The sequence below is a fragment of the Pungitius pungitius genome, chromosome 5, assembly GCF_949316345.1.
Source record: "Pungitius pungitius chromosome 5, fPunPun2.1, whole genome shotgun sequence".
In the NCBI taxonomy this organism is placed as follows: Eukaryota; Metazoa; Chordata; class Actinopteri; order Perciformes; family Gasterosteidae; genus Pungitius; species Pungitius pungitius.
The window spans coordinates 18021178-18038151 of record NC_084904.1 but is presented as its reverse complement, the minus strand read 5'-3'; the positions used below and the strand labels follow the sequence as shown (position 1 = coordinate 18038151).

Sequence of the window (16974 nt, the reverse complement as noted above, 5' to 3'; positions counted from 1 at the left end):
AGTAATCCTGCTAAGTGAGCAATATTTCCCATCTCTTGGGCTGCAGTTAGGCGGGTTGGACCATAAATAGCAGACTTAATCTGTGGCCGTGACTCCTCGGCCCTCCCTTAGCAGTCACAGCCTCGCCTGGGCCAAGTGGGAGCCGCTAGGCGGCCAAGGTAAAACAACTTGTGGGACGAAATGACGAGATGGCCTTCTCCGGCGAAGGAGGCATTGGCCCGCTGCTTTTACCTTATTTCCCCACCTCTCTGTAGTCTTCCCTTGTGGAGAGAGCCACTGAGGGAACAGGCATCTATCATCTAGCATCTATCTAGCATCTATCAAAGATACAAGGCTCGGGCGGAATAGCTCTCTCTATTAGCCTGCAAGTTCATAAAGTATCTATGAAGACAACAATTTGTCACTGTGCACTCCCCACACCATTAATTAGAGCCTGGAGTTCACAAGTAACTGCCAATAACACGATGGATTAACATAAAAGGAGAACAATGGAGATAATAACGTAATAAGTAAGCAACTATTATCAACCCCTAAATGAATGTTAAAACGAGCCACAGGGGGAAAACACTAAAGCCAAGAATGTTACTATTTCTTCGGAACTTCCTGCCAAAGTCAGTGAGTTATTCTCAAAGGGGAGCCACTACAACATTTTATGCCCTGCTGAGATAAAACAGATCCGTCAATGTGCTAGTATTTCGTCAGAACATCTTGAAACGGGTCGTTTTCTCTCAGGGCACCAGTGGGAGATCCATACAGTGAAGCCGAGAAGATGGAATGCAAAGCTAGCCTTAGGTCGAGCGTTGCCAGAGGGCTACAGCAAAAAACCCTCCGCAACACCAATAACTGCTGCTGCTGCTGTTCGGGTTGATCCCACTTTATTTTATTCCACCCATCATGCATCAAAATGTCTCCCTGGGGTACCTCAGCTCTGAGCAGAGGCCTCCATCTCTTTTTTTTTTTTTTTTTGCTGGAAGGCCAAGTCTCTCCATCACACCCGGGGTGCAGGAGTCAAGGTCTTCAAACCTCGGGCCTCAACAGCCCTGCTCAGCTCAGACAACCCCCCGAGGCGGCCTGCTTGTCAGTCATAAAAAGCTTGCTGACGTTTTTTTATTCTTTGGTCCAGGTCAGAAACCTGACATTGTTTTCCATTCAGTTAGGCAGAAACATGACAGGTGTCCATGGAAACAACATTTGTGCAGATACTTGCCGTTCTTTGAAGATTTCAGAGGGGTTTTTTTAAGGTCAGTTTTAACCGTGCTGTCATTGCTCTTGGGCAGAAAAGGCAGGATAGAGAGCGGTTTCATCGAAAGGTGACGCAATATGACAAATGATGGATTTTTCTAGAAATATATCTTTCTAATTATCAGATTTCCGATTAAGCTCAAGCAGAGCTATCTTTTATAGACAAGAATTTAGTGTATGTTGAACAGGAAGACAGGAGGGATATAGAAAATATGAAATGATTCAATAGATAAATAATGGTGGCTGAAATGAATATACAAGGCAAGGAACCTAAAGCAACTTTCCCCTTTTGAGAAACAGGAAAACAATCATACCTCACATACTTCACTTCAAACAGCACATGTTCTGAATACAGAATAATTAATTAAGCCTTCAAAAGATTTTCAGAATGACTTTCACTTTAAACACTTTTCATTCTTCCAGGAAAGCCAACTCGTGCCTCGTCAAACGGTGATACTACCGTGCGTTGCATAGACTCTGACATGTTCTTTGATTCCTCCATTTGCCATTCTTTATCTTACCTGCATGTCGTATTTATAGAAGCAGCTAGCAAACAGCCATTTGTGGTTAACCTCTGCTGATGAGTCTTGTCAAAAGCAGTTTTTCTTCTCTCTCTATGGTGTAGCCTAGCTCCAGTCCGGTGAGTTTGTAGAGTGCCGATTGGGCCCTGGGTGATATTGAAGTAGCACAAGTCACTGCTGATGATGATGATGGACCTGACCAAGACAGAGTAATACTTTGGGAGCAGGTAAGAACCTCTGCTGCAATTGGAAGGCTGACAAAAATTGGCATCATCATCTAGATGTAAAGGAGCTGTCTTGATCTTTGCGTTTATGAGCAGTAAAGGTTCATAAATGATGACATCAACGACCATTGATACAGGGGCTGCACTGCAGCTGGAACAGATGATTGGACTGTTCACCCAAAGGAAAGCCATCATTGTAAGGCCCAATAAGTATGAACCTGTGATCCACTGGCAGCAGGAATTCTAACTCCATTGCAGCTAAAAAAAAGGGAATAATGAGCATTAACTTTGTACAGGAGACTTTGTCACAGGCAGGGAATTGGAAAGGAGGCGGGGGAGGGGAGGGGATATTCTTAGCAGTGACTGTGCTGCTGTACTCATAAAACCTTTGCTTTATCTCTCTCAACAATCAGTCTAATTATATTCATTGGAGGAGTCCAATTAATCCGCCATTGTCAGCCGGTGGCTAAGTGTTTCTCTACCCCTCACGCTGCCACACACAGACGGAGTCAAATCTGCAATTACCACTACCCAAATTTATTTAGCACCACTTGCCTCAGCTTTTGACTCATTCCAATTATGCTCAACCAATCCCACCAGGAGGTGGTGGTGGGGGGGGGGCATTGGCGAGGTCACTGCCATTTGCTTCAAGAAACCCCTCTGCGCCACCCAAAGGCCGGACACGTCGGCATGGTTGTCACGTGGCAGCGCTCCTTGCTGAATAGTCAACTAAAACCTCGACCTGGCCCTGCCTGTGGTGCTTCCTCTTGCCCCTTTGTTGGTGTTAATTGAAAAACTTGCAATATAGACACAAGTTTACATCGCTTGGCTTTCAAAGTACCCGGGGACCCACATTGGGGTCCTGGCCTTGCCACTTCCCCTGTCTCCAAGCAGCTAATTAATGGACGAATAACTGAACTGTTAGCAATGCAACCTCTCACCATTGTCCGACTGACAAAAGAAGTCCATTAAATCTCCACATAAGCAGGGAGTTATTAAGAAAAGCAATAAGAATGACAAACGTGGTCCAGCTCCCCCCTCATAGGGCTGTTGACGCGGTGAGGGGAATTTAGTCAACGAGTGTTTTGTGGTCTTTGAAAAGGTTCACAGCGAGGAGTCCTGGTTGGGGGGGGGGGGGGGTAGTACAACAGGTATATAAGGTAGCAGGGTTGTTGATAAAAGCCCTCCAGTCCTTGTAAAACCAAAATAACCTCGCGAAGGAGACCAAGTAGTTGCATTTTGAATAAATTAGCCAACTCAAGCAAGATGTTTGGTTGAATTACAACGTGTTTTGAATGCACACCACATGCTCTTTATGAAGATGGTGGCTGAACATACATTTATTTTTGTATCACACAGCAAGTTCTGACTGCTTTGTATTTTGCCGGATATACACACCTACCCAGCAAAATGTACTAAAGCAATAATTTAACCATGACCCAATGTTTTGTACTATAGCCTGAAAACGACCTGTTAAACTATTTAAAATGTATAAAAACTGTATTATTGGACTGCATGTGACCGTTTCTACGTGGTTGCACAATATGGGCTGATATATACTGTAGTGTGGGCATGTATCACAGGCCGGTTTGCCTCCCTGCTGTTGTGCAAGGGCTGTAAAACAGAACTCGAAGTGGGCACAAACACTGGAAAGGTAGGCCCACTGACTCGAATAACCACGTTACAAACCCGCCGTAAAACGCCACTAATATTTAATGTCTGGCTGTCAGGTCTGAAGGGCACCGCACATGGACGGACTGTGCAGCCAAGTGTGTGTCCCTCTGCAAGGCTCACTGCATCTGTAAGCAGAAGGAAATCTGAAAAGGGGTCAGTTTTTCTGTGTTTTCTTCTAGCTGTCAAACCCCATGGTTTTCCTACCCCCCCCCAAAAAAAGCTTTTTTTCTTTTAGCTCACAGCCTTATTATTTGCACTGATCCGTGTCAGCTGCAAACACACTGTAATACTTCCTCACCACAGAACAGCCGGGGGGGCAAGTCCCCTACTAATCCACGGGGTGTATCAGGTGATGGAGGCATCGCTGGACCTGATAACATCGTAATGTCTCTGGCAGGATCAGGTTGAAGAGGCACCTAGTGGGTGAGGCCAGGCTAATGGCAGCGGGTATCAGATTATGGCCTGTCGCTGTAAAAACCTGCGCTAGTGTGATCCTTTGATAACATTTAGAAACCAAGGACAACATGACGGCCATTGTGAAACAAATAGAATGTCAGAAGGGACATGTGTATTGTGTTTCTGTATTGACGACGTGTATTTGTGTGTGTGTGCATCCCCCGTCTTTGTATGTAGATCTGCGTTTTTTGTGTCATGGAGGTCCAAGTGCAAGTCATATGGGGATGTTAGAGCACGTGTGTCTACGAGTGTTTGTGGGGTCAGGTACTAAAAATAGCACTTCTCCTCTTGACCCAAGTGCCGGGCTGCGGTTAATTCTCCAGTGTAGCGTATTACTTTCACACCGACAGCAGTTTAAGTCCAGAGCCCCGTGCACCGTTGCAGTCCAAACACGGGTTACCTCCGGATGCCGTCCACTTAAAACAAGCGGTCGGAGCGCATTAACATTTCAAGGTATTATTTCAAAGGTGGGGGGAAAATGGCTGCTGAATATTTCATGTGCGAGAGTACGAGTTGGATGTATTCCTCTGTGGCTACAGCAGTGTCGGAAATCGGAGCGGAGGGGGGGAGGGGGGGGGGGGTCTGGGGGGTGTTTGGGCAGAGACGAGACTTGTGGGAGCCGACCTGGCCTGTTGGAGGGAGTCTGGCGATACAGTCCTGCGCTACGTCAGTGTCAGAGGGGACTCCACTATAAAGAGCAATTATACTACCATTACCGGCTCATTAATTAAACTGAGGGCGACCGGAGTAATTCACCCCTGTGACCATGCAGAACGTGCTCACAGCTCACTGCACCGCTCAGATATTATCCAATCAGTATTGCGACGACACACTGCTAATTGGGGATGTTGTTGTGTCTGTTGCTCAGTGTCACAGCTCAAGTCTAGCCTTTGACTTCAATCATAGGCCACACCTTCCAATTACGCCATGATGTTTCCCACTGTGTGCTATCTAATTAAGGGAAAGGGTTCTGAATGGAGCTCTACCAAACAGAAGTTCAATTTTAAAATGAATAACATAACCTGGATTTTTACAGTACCTTAGAGATACCTGAAAATAAGATGCACTACTGTGAGCATGTGACGTCAGACTTAATATAAACATTGTTGCACACCCATATGTCCTGACAGTCCCCCCCCCCCCCCCTTTGGGCCATCTCCTCCCCTTAGCGCTCGGGATACGAGAGGTCAGCCACAAGCACAGGCACCCCCCCCCCGATCCAGCTCCCCTGTGACTTCTAGGAGGCGTGTCGCAGTCTGCCACTTCAACCCCCCGCCTCGGGGTGTACATGCTCTATTGTGCAAGAGCAATCATTCTTAAATCCCCCCCCCCCTTCTTTGTTTTGCAAATTGCCTATCCCACATCATTTTACATACACACTCCAACCACTGAGCTCTAGGGACTGTCCAGGAAGTAATTGTGGCTTTTGTGCGTCTGGTCCCCCTCCCTCTTCCTCAAAAGGGGCCACGCCCCCTTGTCAGCTGTCATCGTATAACTGACCGCGGACCCAGGGGCCTAATGACAGGATCTATAGTACATGAAAACACAATTATAGCCCTTGGTTCAATTGCTACTGTGTGAATGGCCTTTAAAAACAGGAAAAAGGGATCCAAACACATGCTGCCTGCTGAAAGGCATAAAAGTCTGAACAATATTCCTAAAATCCCAATCTATTGAAAGGCATAGAGCGTCACATTCATTCTTAACATTTTAACTATATGTTGTTAAAGCATGTTCACCTTATATTAGTGATATGCTAATTGTAGTACATTTTGTGGATGTGGATACATTTGACCTTGTGTAGCAGTGCTACTCGGCTCTTTTAATGAGCTAATGTGAGTGATGGCAGTGGAATATATAACCCACACGCGGTGCTCCGGTTATTTCATTACCTCCGACGCTGTTTTCACGGCGATATTTAAAGCCACATTAAGCAGCCATTACAAGATGCTGCAGGAAACATGTTGTTGGAACCTGCAAAAGATCCCCAGCCCGGGTTCAATATTACAAACCCTGACGTTCTTTACATTCAGCAGTCAAAATGGCAGGAGAGGCGACGCCTCCTACCAGCTTTTCCAAATGGGAACAGTGACCCCCAATGGACGATGCGATGCAATCTAGCAAAGGGTTAACGCAGCATCATCAACCACCACCCCCTCACGCATGAGGGTGCAACAACTCTTGAATACAGCAGATGTCAGTGTTGTATCACAGCAAAACTGAAGACAGCGAGCAAGAGAAGGAAAGCTGTGGCTGCCAAGATCACGTCTGTCTCAGTGACACCGCTAATCCCATTTAAGCTGTCTGAGTTAATGTCCCCCGTCCCCCCCCCCCCCAGGCACAGGGCTATGATAACAGGGACAGGGGCCTGAATAGATCCCATTAATGTAGCGACCCTCGTGGCAAAGATGACACTTAAAACATTCAGACGCCGCCAAGTAGGCAAGCCTTTCAGTGCAACCGCTTACAGTATAGACACAATGATCTGCACACGCAAATGAAACCGCAAGCGCACACAGATGCACATATTCTTCAAGCCACGTGTCAATTATATGGAATAAACATGTCGGCATTGCCTCTCTTTTCTTTCCCCCTCTTGTTTGTCAAAATACACGGGCCTCCAAACAAAAAAAGATCTCTCACAAGTACAAGAGGCTTCTCGGGACTGCCACCCACTGCTGCATTCTAGCAAACTAATGGCCGATTTGCTGAAGCCTCTCATGTAATACGGCAACCCGCACGATATATTGGACCCGATGATACTTACAGGAACGGCACCAGACAGGAATATCACATTAAACTGACACAATGTGGTTTGATGAAATACCAGAGGCAATTGTTTCTGAATTATTTCCATTATAGTATGGTGAAAACACCTTATGAAAGCTTTTATATTTGCGGACACCTGCTGCCCCTTTGATGTTTCCAGGGAACGTTTGGCTGGTAAAAAAGGAAGTGCCACCATTTGTTGAAGGCAATTATGACCCAGGAGTAAACACACGCTCAGCATGGCTTTATAACCGGCTGTTTGTGATCATTTTCCTCACCGTGGCTTTAACTATAATACTCTACTTTGCACAAAGCTTTTGCAGAAACAATTTAACTCCAGAGCCCCGACACTGGAGCATACATTTCTGAACCTCTACCTGACAATTACTGTCATATAAAGCACAATGATCCTGTAAATCATAAAGCACGAAGTGTAATAAAGTGTATCTCCCGTCTGTCTGTTCCAGTTAAACATGTAATGGGGGAAATGCAGCTGTTGCTATAGCAGCAAATTCTCCAGTAGATGCAAAGACGGAAAATGATGACGCCCAGGAGGTCCCAATGTAATGAATAACATAAAAAACAAAGTGATCACACTAGACAGCTAGCAAATTGCGAATAAATCAAGTCCAGGTCAATTTATTACAACAAATATTTGCCGGAGTCTCCTCTGGACTGTACTGAAAAAAAGCCAACGCGGAATTGAAAATTGCTCTAAAATAATTATTTTATCCCTTATAGCAATTTCAGAAAGCAAACATTCAGGAAGAGTGAAGCCCAATCCCAGCATGCACTAGCCCCGGCTCCAACAGAGCGTGGCTTTAGATCCCTGCTAATTTAATGTTGCCACACTTAATTGTCCCCAGAGTGGTTGCTCTGAAGAAGTAGCCCGGCTGTACCTCAACGACTACGCCTTGTTAAAAGTCGTGGGACGTGTGTCTTTTTTTTTTTCTCGCGAGTGTGTAGACCTACAGTGCAGCAACTCGGTCGAGAACCTTACATGGCCCGACATTAATCAGTGTGCACTGCCCCATGCAATATTCACCTGGCTAAGCACAGCGGGCGCAGAGGGTGTCCGGCTTGGTCATTCGCTTCCCTTTGTTTCCAGGTCTATTTCTGCCTCTCTCTCTCTCTCTCTCTCCCTCTCTCTCTCTCTCTCCTTGTCTAAGGGGGCCGGTGGCGGTAGCTATTAGGACTGGAACGATGATGGATCTACCGTAGAAATCCAGAGAGGACTTAAAGTTCCAGGAGGTTGCGTTTATCGGACTGATAAAGTAATTTGACCAGTGCTTCCACTGAATTCCGGTTTGTTGACGTTTCTTCCCGCGGGGCACATTTATCACGGCGACATTTATATCATAGTGTGTCAATCTTATCAAGGAGGCATCCGTTTTCCCAATTCATTTTGACAGCACAGTCACAACTTTGACATTTTATACCTGCTACCTCTGCGTTGACCAACTCTCCAAATCTCCCCCATCTGGGGCCAGTACAGATTTGCACCCAGTTCAACTCCTAACCGTCCTCTGGGACCTCCGAGCGGCACAGATATGTTCACTCTACGCTCCCTCCCTCCGTTTCAACACCGGTGGGAGTGTTCCCTCATTCTTTCCGAGCCTTCCCCGGGCATCCCGGGGTAAAGTCAACACCGGCGGCCCCAGCGGAAAACCATGGTGACGAGTTTGGCTCATCACACTAAATCCACTGTGCTCGGGTCGTCTGCTGAGCAGAAATAGGAGCATTTAGGCGGCTGGAGAACAAAATAATTTCAGGGAAGGGAGACCAAGAGTGTTTTACCATTTTTACCCCAAAATCTGATCAGTTGTTTCAAAATAATTTATCCAGATTTTTCACTATACATCTAATAATTTCATGGAAGAAAAAATAAAATCTGTTTTATAACATTAATTATGGTGAGATATTACGTCTGCACCAACAGTCTCTGTCTGATCTATAATCTAATTATCTGTCTTCGTTAATCCCTACTGGGATAATCTGTTTCTCATCTATGACATTCCCATTGAAAACATATGGTGTATGTTTTCAATGTTTTGACAAACAAATGTTTTTATAATTTCTAATCTGCCCATTTAGATACAAATTAATTGTAAGGGTTAAACATTGCATGAAAGAGACCTCGGTGGAGATAATCTAGCCAGGTTACTGGTTTTTTACTGTTTATTTAAAGACAAAGGGTTACATCATTTATACCCTTTCACCTGATTAAAATACTGTTCTGGGTTAGTTGGATGATATATGATGATGACATATGATGATGCACAATTATGCCTGTTTTTAAACTTTGCATTCAACAAAAGGGCCTCTTTGAAAAAAAAGAATGCAACATGCTCAAAAGACGGATAACTTTCATGTCCAAATTCCTTCTGATTCCCAGAATCAGTTTCTAATGTCAGGAATCAGTATATCAGACTGAGCGTGTGTGTGTGTGTGTAATTCATTCTGAAAACTCTTCTGACATTTATCTCTCTGTCCTGCACAGGCACAAGCATGTTCATATGCTTTGATGTGGAGAAGACAAGCTGGTCCTATTGGTCCTGCATGCAGGTTGATGTTAAATGCAGCTCGCTGAAGGATCTTCTACCACTTCCACTTATCTCGGTCTTTCAACTCTGCACACACGTGCGCACACTCTCGCATGTGAGGTGCAGACAACACAGCGACGTACTTATTATCTACTCATCTAATAATGCTCTTTGTTAAATTGCAGTGTTAACCGGACAAACCGGAGTAAAGGCCTTTTCTATGATGTCACCTATACAAACAAGAGCTTTTCAACTCTATAATTACGTCAAGGAGGTCACATTTTAAGGCTGATCTCATTGCAAGTGCAACACCATAGTGTTTAAGTTCCTCTATAAACGACAACATTATAAGTAGATAATCGTTAATTCGAAAGAAAGGTGCTAGTCCTAAAAGAATAAGGGGAACAAATATTTTATTAAATGGTGGAGGAAGAAAGTGTATTTGAGTTGTTGTTCTGATGATGTTTTGTCGCCAAAAAAACCTAATTGTGGTGATAAGGGAAGTTGTTCCAACGTATCCAGCTAAATAATTCAATTGAAGTGAAACAAAAGCACTAAGGCTCGGCTCAGTCGACTTGCCCGGCTGGACTGGGGCGAGAGGGTTCACCTTGTCCTCCAGCTCAGTGGGACGGCAGCAGGGTGAGCCGGAGGAGTTATCGTCTCCTCAGCCGAGCTGCTGCGGCTCAGGGCCACAGCTCCCCAGATAACAAGCACCCCGCTGTAATCAGTCATCCCAATCACTCGCCGCCACCGCCCCCCTCACCCCCCACCCCGCTGCCGGTGGGTAGCAGTACCCTCTATCTCCGCTCTCCCGGGCTGCCCCTGAACCATGCTCCGGCGCACTGCTAATGCCCCGGCTGATCTGATCCGTCTCCGGCTGGCCTACTGCTTAGAAACACACACAGATATGAAGATGGGGAGGTAATCTTGCGCGCTTGAACGGTAGTAAGGGAATAGTGTCCGGAGAGGTTTTCCTGTATCATCTTGTTATTGGGGAGTGTGAACTGGCAGAGTGCAAGGCGCTGGTGATGTGCTGTGCAGCTATCAGTGTGTTGTTAGGGCGAGTCAGCACTATATGTTATTCATGACTCCCTTTTGAAGCATATTGAAGGTCAAAACCATGTCGGTGCTTCCTGCGAGCTTTTTTAGTTCCTCACAGTAGGTAGTGACAAAACAATTCAGTTTATAGCTAGTATTATGACATGCAAACTGTCTTTGGTGGTTCTATGAACTTCCGTGTTTCAGCAGACAAAGAAGTGAGCTGATGGTTACTGCGTGCACTGTGGTTTCCCCTTCAGGCACACATTTACATGTGCATCAAAGCAAAAGAGAGTATGCGGAACCGATGGGAACTAAGAACAGTCCCCCAGGGATCAGACCCCTGCACCGGCTGAAGTTGAGATAAGTGCAAGCGAAAGGTCCATCTGTCTCGCAGACCACTTGCTCTACTCCTGGCAACATAGTCCCCTGGTGGCGAGGGGGGAAACAGGTGTTTTCTTGTTTCTGCCACTTTGGATTTAATCAAATGAGCAAAACGTGGATGTATTATTGACAGGGCAGACTGGATGCTACAGTGACTTTCTGTTGCCTCCGGTGGTATCAGTGGTAGACCCCATGTGACAGGACCGGTCGTGGCTAGTCGGTTAGCATGCTCATTTCACATGATGTCTTTTGCAACACGTTGATGTGTCTTCAGGGTTTTCCAGCGGGAGCAGAACCAGCATTTAAATTAAAACAGATTTAATTTTTTTTAAATGCCAGGGTACACAGGGAATCACGCAGGATCACAAACAATCTCAGAGACAAGGGAAGAACAAAAAACTCTGTGACGGTATTTTGTTTTATTTTTGACGTGTGTAATTAACTGGTGCAAATTGTTTGATCCGGTTCAAATGTGAGTGAGACCTGTAATTAGATCAAGTGCTGCCTCGCTGTGACACACTGCGGCTCCTGTCCACGAGCTTCTTGCACACTGTGGTGCCCGTGGATCCCAGTGTTTGACATACACCAGGGACTCCTTCGACTCGGGAGACACAAAAGAAATATGGGTGGGGACAACTAGGGCAGCCTGAAGGACAGAGCAGTAACACCCCCCCCCCCCCCCCCCAAGTGCAGCTGATCATTGTGGAGGAGAGAGCATCCCGTTTTTCATTTCATCCGCCACAAGCCGCCTGTTCTGAAGCTGAGACGGCTGCTCTGTGTTGCCCTTTTCCCACAGCAACAACAAAAGTGTTTATCTATGTTGTGCACATCCATCTGTTTAGTGTTTGTTGGATGCAATAATCTACAGGCTGTCCTCTTGGATGTAAGTAAGAGTAAACGTTTACATGGGATTGTTAAATTATCTTGTCAGCAAAGGGAGAACGGTGCATACTAACTCAGGCGGCTGGCGTCTATTGCCAAGGATGTTTTCTGTGGCAGATAAAATCCACAAAGGGCTCGTGCTTGTGTGTTTTATATAGGATTCCATCCATCAGAAACACTTAGGGAGCATGACAACATCACAGACGTTGAGAATAAAGTATTAATAGATAACTATATATTACCCGCTCTATCATTCTCTCCTAAGCTGTTGTACTGCAAGCACTTGCTCTTATATTCTCCACTCGAGAGTCACAAAAATAAAAAAGAAGCTTCAGACTAAAGTCTTTACTGTTGCTGTGATCTGCTGCTCTGGAAAACTGGGAAACCATTTTTGATGCAGCTGAACGAGAGAGCAAGCTATAATTAATCTATCAACCCCCAATAGATGCATTGTCTGTATTCATACATTGAAAATGAAAACCTAATTCTTCATACACTCCTGTAACAGGTTTAAGTTGAATACAGTTTTTTTTTTCTTGCATAATTAAAAAGAGACAAAACTTAATGCTGGAAGGGGCAGAAAGTCTGCTGGGCCTTAACACACGTAATATTAAAAGTTTACAATATTAAATGGTATTACAAAATGAATATGCATAACATATAACGTAATATTGTTTAAAGATTTCATGGGAACTTTTTGTACTCCAAGAGACTGTTGGTTTGGTTATAATGTATTCTGTTTTTAATTCTTAATTAAAAACAATATAACATCCTATACTAGTAATAATAATAATATCAGCAAGGTGTGGTCTTAAGAGAAAAGCCTGATCCAACACAAATTATACTTTTAACTGAAAGAGACGATCTATTCTACTTTCAAAATGCTCATTCAACCGAAACCCACTGGATCAACTGTTTCATTTTTAATGATCTTATCCATAATTAATTAGTTATGCAACATGATCAGGCGCTGATTCTTATGTGTACTGTGATTGTGATTGTGCATACTTGTTAGTAACCAAAACAGTGGAAATGTAGCCGGGGATTCTCGTTATGCATCAAACAAAGGCTTAAAGCTTCAGCATGCTGAGAACTAAAGACTGGGCAGGTTAGAAGATGTTTTAGGTGCTCATACACTGATACAGTCTGACATTGAGATGTGAGCAAGGAATTTACACAGGAAAAAAAAGAATTGTAAATAAGATAAGGTTGTATATAAAGTAGGAGCAACAGGGAACAACCGGGGCATATTTATATTCCAGCGGTTGAGGAAGAGAACAAAAAAGCCCAGCAAAGGATATACTTCAACCAGCTGAAGTCAATGATACTCCTGCACTCCTACACTGCCATCACAGTCCATCCTCACCTCCTCCTTCGCCGTCTGGTGCGAGAAAAGGACACGCTGCTGTGTATCAAGAGGCTGATTGGCTGCAATCTGCCATCCACAAAGAAAAGATTGTGTTCTACCGCTCCCTCCCGAGGACACAAACTTTATGATTAACTTTCTGGCAGCGGGCTGAGGGCCAAAGGGAACAATAATAAAAACCCCAAAGCTCCTTGAGGACTTGTCAATCAATCTTATTCTGATTGCTTGGCACAGTGAGTTTTTTCATTACCTCGTCACTTCCGCTGAGACAAAACAAACATTTGGTATTGTGTTCCTCAATTTATAATATTATATCTTTGGGTTAGTTTAAGGCAGTGAAATGACCTGAAATCTTAAGGTACCTCCAGATATTACTTTAAATATCTCTTAGGAAGAGCAAGCAACACAGCAAATAAATGTATAATGTAGCTACTTATTCAATATGCGGTACTGTCATTTGGGAAGCATTTTAAGACAAAAGATCAAACACTTTTAATATAAAAATCTCTTCCACCAGATGTATTACTTCCCTAATTCATATTCCAGATGTGTCTTACTGCTCATGAGTCAAAGCATGAAAAGAAGAAGTGTTAGCTTTAGTTTTTCTGTGGGTTTTTCTACCACATTAATCTCCTTGGGAGTATGTGCAGTACATCTTTAGATTAAGGTACTGCACAATATGACATTCAGCACAGCTGAAGTTACGTTTTTACATGACAGCAGCTGTTTGAAGATATTATGGGGTAATTATCTGAACTAGAATGTGAATCTGGTTAAATAACTGCACCCTACTGCACTCAAACTCTGGATAAGAGCATCAGCTAAATACATAATCTTTCATTGTCTCTTAGCAAACTAAATATCGCAGCCAAACTCATTTTCAGCCATGTTAACTTCTTTAGAAAATCTTATCCAAGAGAGATATTTTTATCTGTGGAGGAGGCCTCCAGGCTACATAGCCTCATTATTTAGTTTGGCTTCCTGACTATATTTCCCCTCTTATCCTCAGCAGCACTGTGGTGGAGCTTGGCCTTTAGACAGGAGAATGAAAAAAAACAAAAAAAACATCCGCCTCATTTAAACAAACTGTTAACACATAGATGGGCTATCTCCCTGGGACAGACTCAGAGTCTGTGGGCCCGGCAGTGTGCTTGAAGCCTGGCACATTGGCAGCCCTCTCTCTGCATTAACAAAGAGAGAAGCACTTCTGCAGGCGTGAAGGAAAACAACAATGGGATAGCATGCTAAATCCACCTGAAGGCAGAATACCAGCAATTTGTTGATGAAACCATTTATCACTGTTGTGTGGACTCAACAGTGCCAGCGCTATTCAAACATTAATCAAAGTGCTATCGTTAGCAAGAAATATATTTCTTGACATGTAGATTCATGTCTGATCTACGTCACGTTTGCCTGGTGACCCCATGGAGTGTTGGTGCAGGATCATATTCTATTAAATGAATAAGTGCACTCAACCCTTTGACTGGTGATGCTGTTTAGGCCAATGCTACATGAACGCAGGATAAAGTTACCACCAACCTGTTATTTATTTCCCTGGAGTCAGACATTCTTTGTAAGGTTTTGACAACCTAAAACTTTATTGCCAGAGAAATACCTCCAGTCATTAAATACACTCTCTACTCTCTATAACCATGGCTGTTGTGTCAAACTGAGCAAGTAATATGCCTATTTGGAAATGAATGCCATCAATATTGCAGCTGGTAGTCTCCGACTGCGCCACTTGGGTTTGTTTTTCTCCCAAAAGTGAATTTCCCTGCTGTAATACTTGATACTAACTTGAAAAAACCTACAGCAAAATACCACAGCTAATTAAATCCATGCCGTACCAAACAACTTCATAATCTGCTCAGTAACAGGAAAAAGCTCAATATGAAGTAAGTGTTTCCCTGTGAGGTAGAGGTACACAGTAAGTAGCAGGCTTTACAGCTCAGTTGTAGTGAAGTGCTTTGGGACATTATTTGAGGATACTGTGAGAGTAAAAATAGTAAGATCATTTTGTATTTTTCATATCATCAAACACCTTAATGAACTGGGATTTGGTTGTGTGATGCAAGCTGTGTCGTGGCGGGTCCATTGCCGAGGACCAAAGGAAGCGCGATGTTGCGTGTGAAGTGGTTTGTATGAGCAGCTCCCAGCAGAGCGGCCAGCATCAACTCGACAGGCCAAGGGGTCAGAGACGGCGCATTCTGAACAGGCGGTGCATGGGTCATTACTGGTGCAGAGCTGAACAGGTGCAAGAGAGTAAGAGTCACAACATGAAGCCACTTCAGACAGCAGCAAGTGGAAGGAAGTGCTCATAGTTACCACGAACCACAGAGAGAGAGAGAGTCACCAATATCTAGACACTGCTGCAGACAGAAAGAAATAATTTAAAAAAAAGAATCAATGAACAATGAAAACGGAATGAGAATTTAACCCGAAAAATGTATTGCATACACCATTATCAAAATGACTGTAGCAATAAAAAGTAAATGTTCTGAACGGACTAAAACTCCCTCCTTTAGACAACGCTCACAGAGGGAGGGAGCATTTCAAGAAAACGATTTTCTAAAGTGGTTAAGTAAAAGTCTCTGACAACCTCATTTTGGTATAAAGTCCATGCTCAAACAAAAAGTAGGTTTAGTAACATCTGACACGAGCAGACGGCACGGTTCACACTGTCAACCACTTCCTGAAAATGTCCTGTTTTTTAGATGAATTTCGATGAATAGAAAGCACTGTGCTGGTGTTATTAAAAGAGCAGCCATGGAAATAACAACACTGCGCAGTCACAACAACAGAGCAGATGCTACTGAAGCAGCTGCCTTGATCAACAGCCTTCATGGAAAAGTCATACAATACAGATGACCCATATTTTTCAAACCGTTTTCACCTTTTCCCGCTTCTCTGTGCACCTTTGAAGGAGGTTAAGTCGCACCAGAAGACCTAACGCTTCACGGCAAAAGCCGGCACATCAGACAGCTCTTTCAGCAAGACATGCACATCCAACAGTCCATTCAACTCACGAACCCCTTGAAATACTGTCAAGTGACGGATTTTTCATCTCAGAAAAGGCTACCGGGGTCGGAAACGCTCACCATTTTGTTCTTCTTGGAGTAAGTCCTCTTCAGCAGCCTGTCCGTCATTCTCTCCTGCTCCCGCTGGGCGTGATGAAGGAAGCCATTCTCCAAGGGATCCACCACCGGCTGGACGTTTTCTTCTTCTTCCTCCTCCACCTCCTCATCTTCCTTTTTCTGCCGCTTTGTCACTTTTTTCTCCTTCCAGCGCTCCTTCTTCTCTTGTGTCTTCACAAGTCCGGTCTTCTTCTGCAAGGAGAAGATGAAATGATATCAATAAGAACAGTGATTTAATGGGTTGCCGCATAACCTGTCGGACAAAGCCTTTACGTTTTGTTTTAAAAAACAAATTTGACTTTTAATAAGAACCCTGCACTCATTGATACGGATGCCCATCAATACGTCACTGACTAAAGACATATTTCATGTCTGTATTGTCTCGAGCATTTCCTTAAAATCACATTACACCAGTTGACAACCAGTTTATATAAAATATATATATATATATATACATATATTTATACTTTATACAAAGCAGAGAACAGCAAAGCTCAGTCTTTCCTTCTCTTAAAACATCTGTAATCCTGTCAGCAGCAGGACCATGCCTTACTGGAGTCCATAAACACTTTATGGCTCAAATATAATGCGCTTATGATAGAAAGAGTTGCTTCAACACACAGTGGAGAAAATACAGTCACTCTACACTTGAACTATAAGCAAGAACAGCCCCGCTCTAACTAATCATTGCTCGTGCTTTGGTTACTGCCTGTGTGCAGTCTGTATTTGTTTTTTGGACTT

General features: G+C 44.0%; 1 protein-coding gene across 12 annotated transcripts in view; it reads right to left on the bottom strand.

The window, feature by feature from the left end:
* Positions 1–16974, bottom strand: part of fbrsl1 (fibrosin-like 1) — a 220031-nt gene that overhangs the window by 148679 nt on the left and 54378 nt on the right. For all 12 annotated transcript variants that reach the window (XM_062562469.1, XM_062562464.1, XM_062562466.1 and 9 more), the window contains exon 2: positions 16198–16425. In XM_062562469.1, the coding sequence (XP_062418453.1) occupies positions 16198–16425 (228 nt within the window). The remainder of the gene's footprint in view (positions 1–16197; positions 16426–16974) is intronic.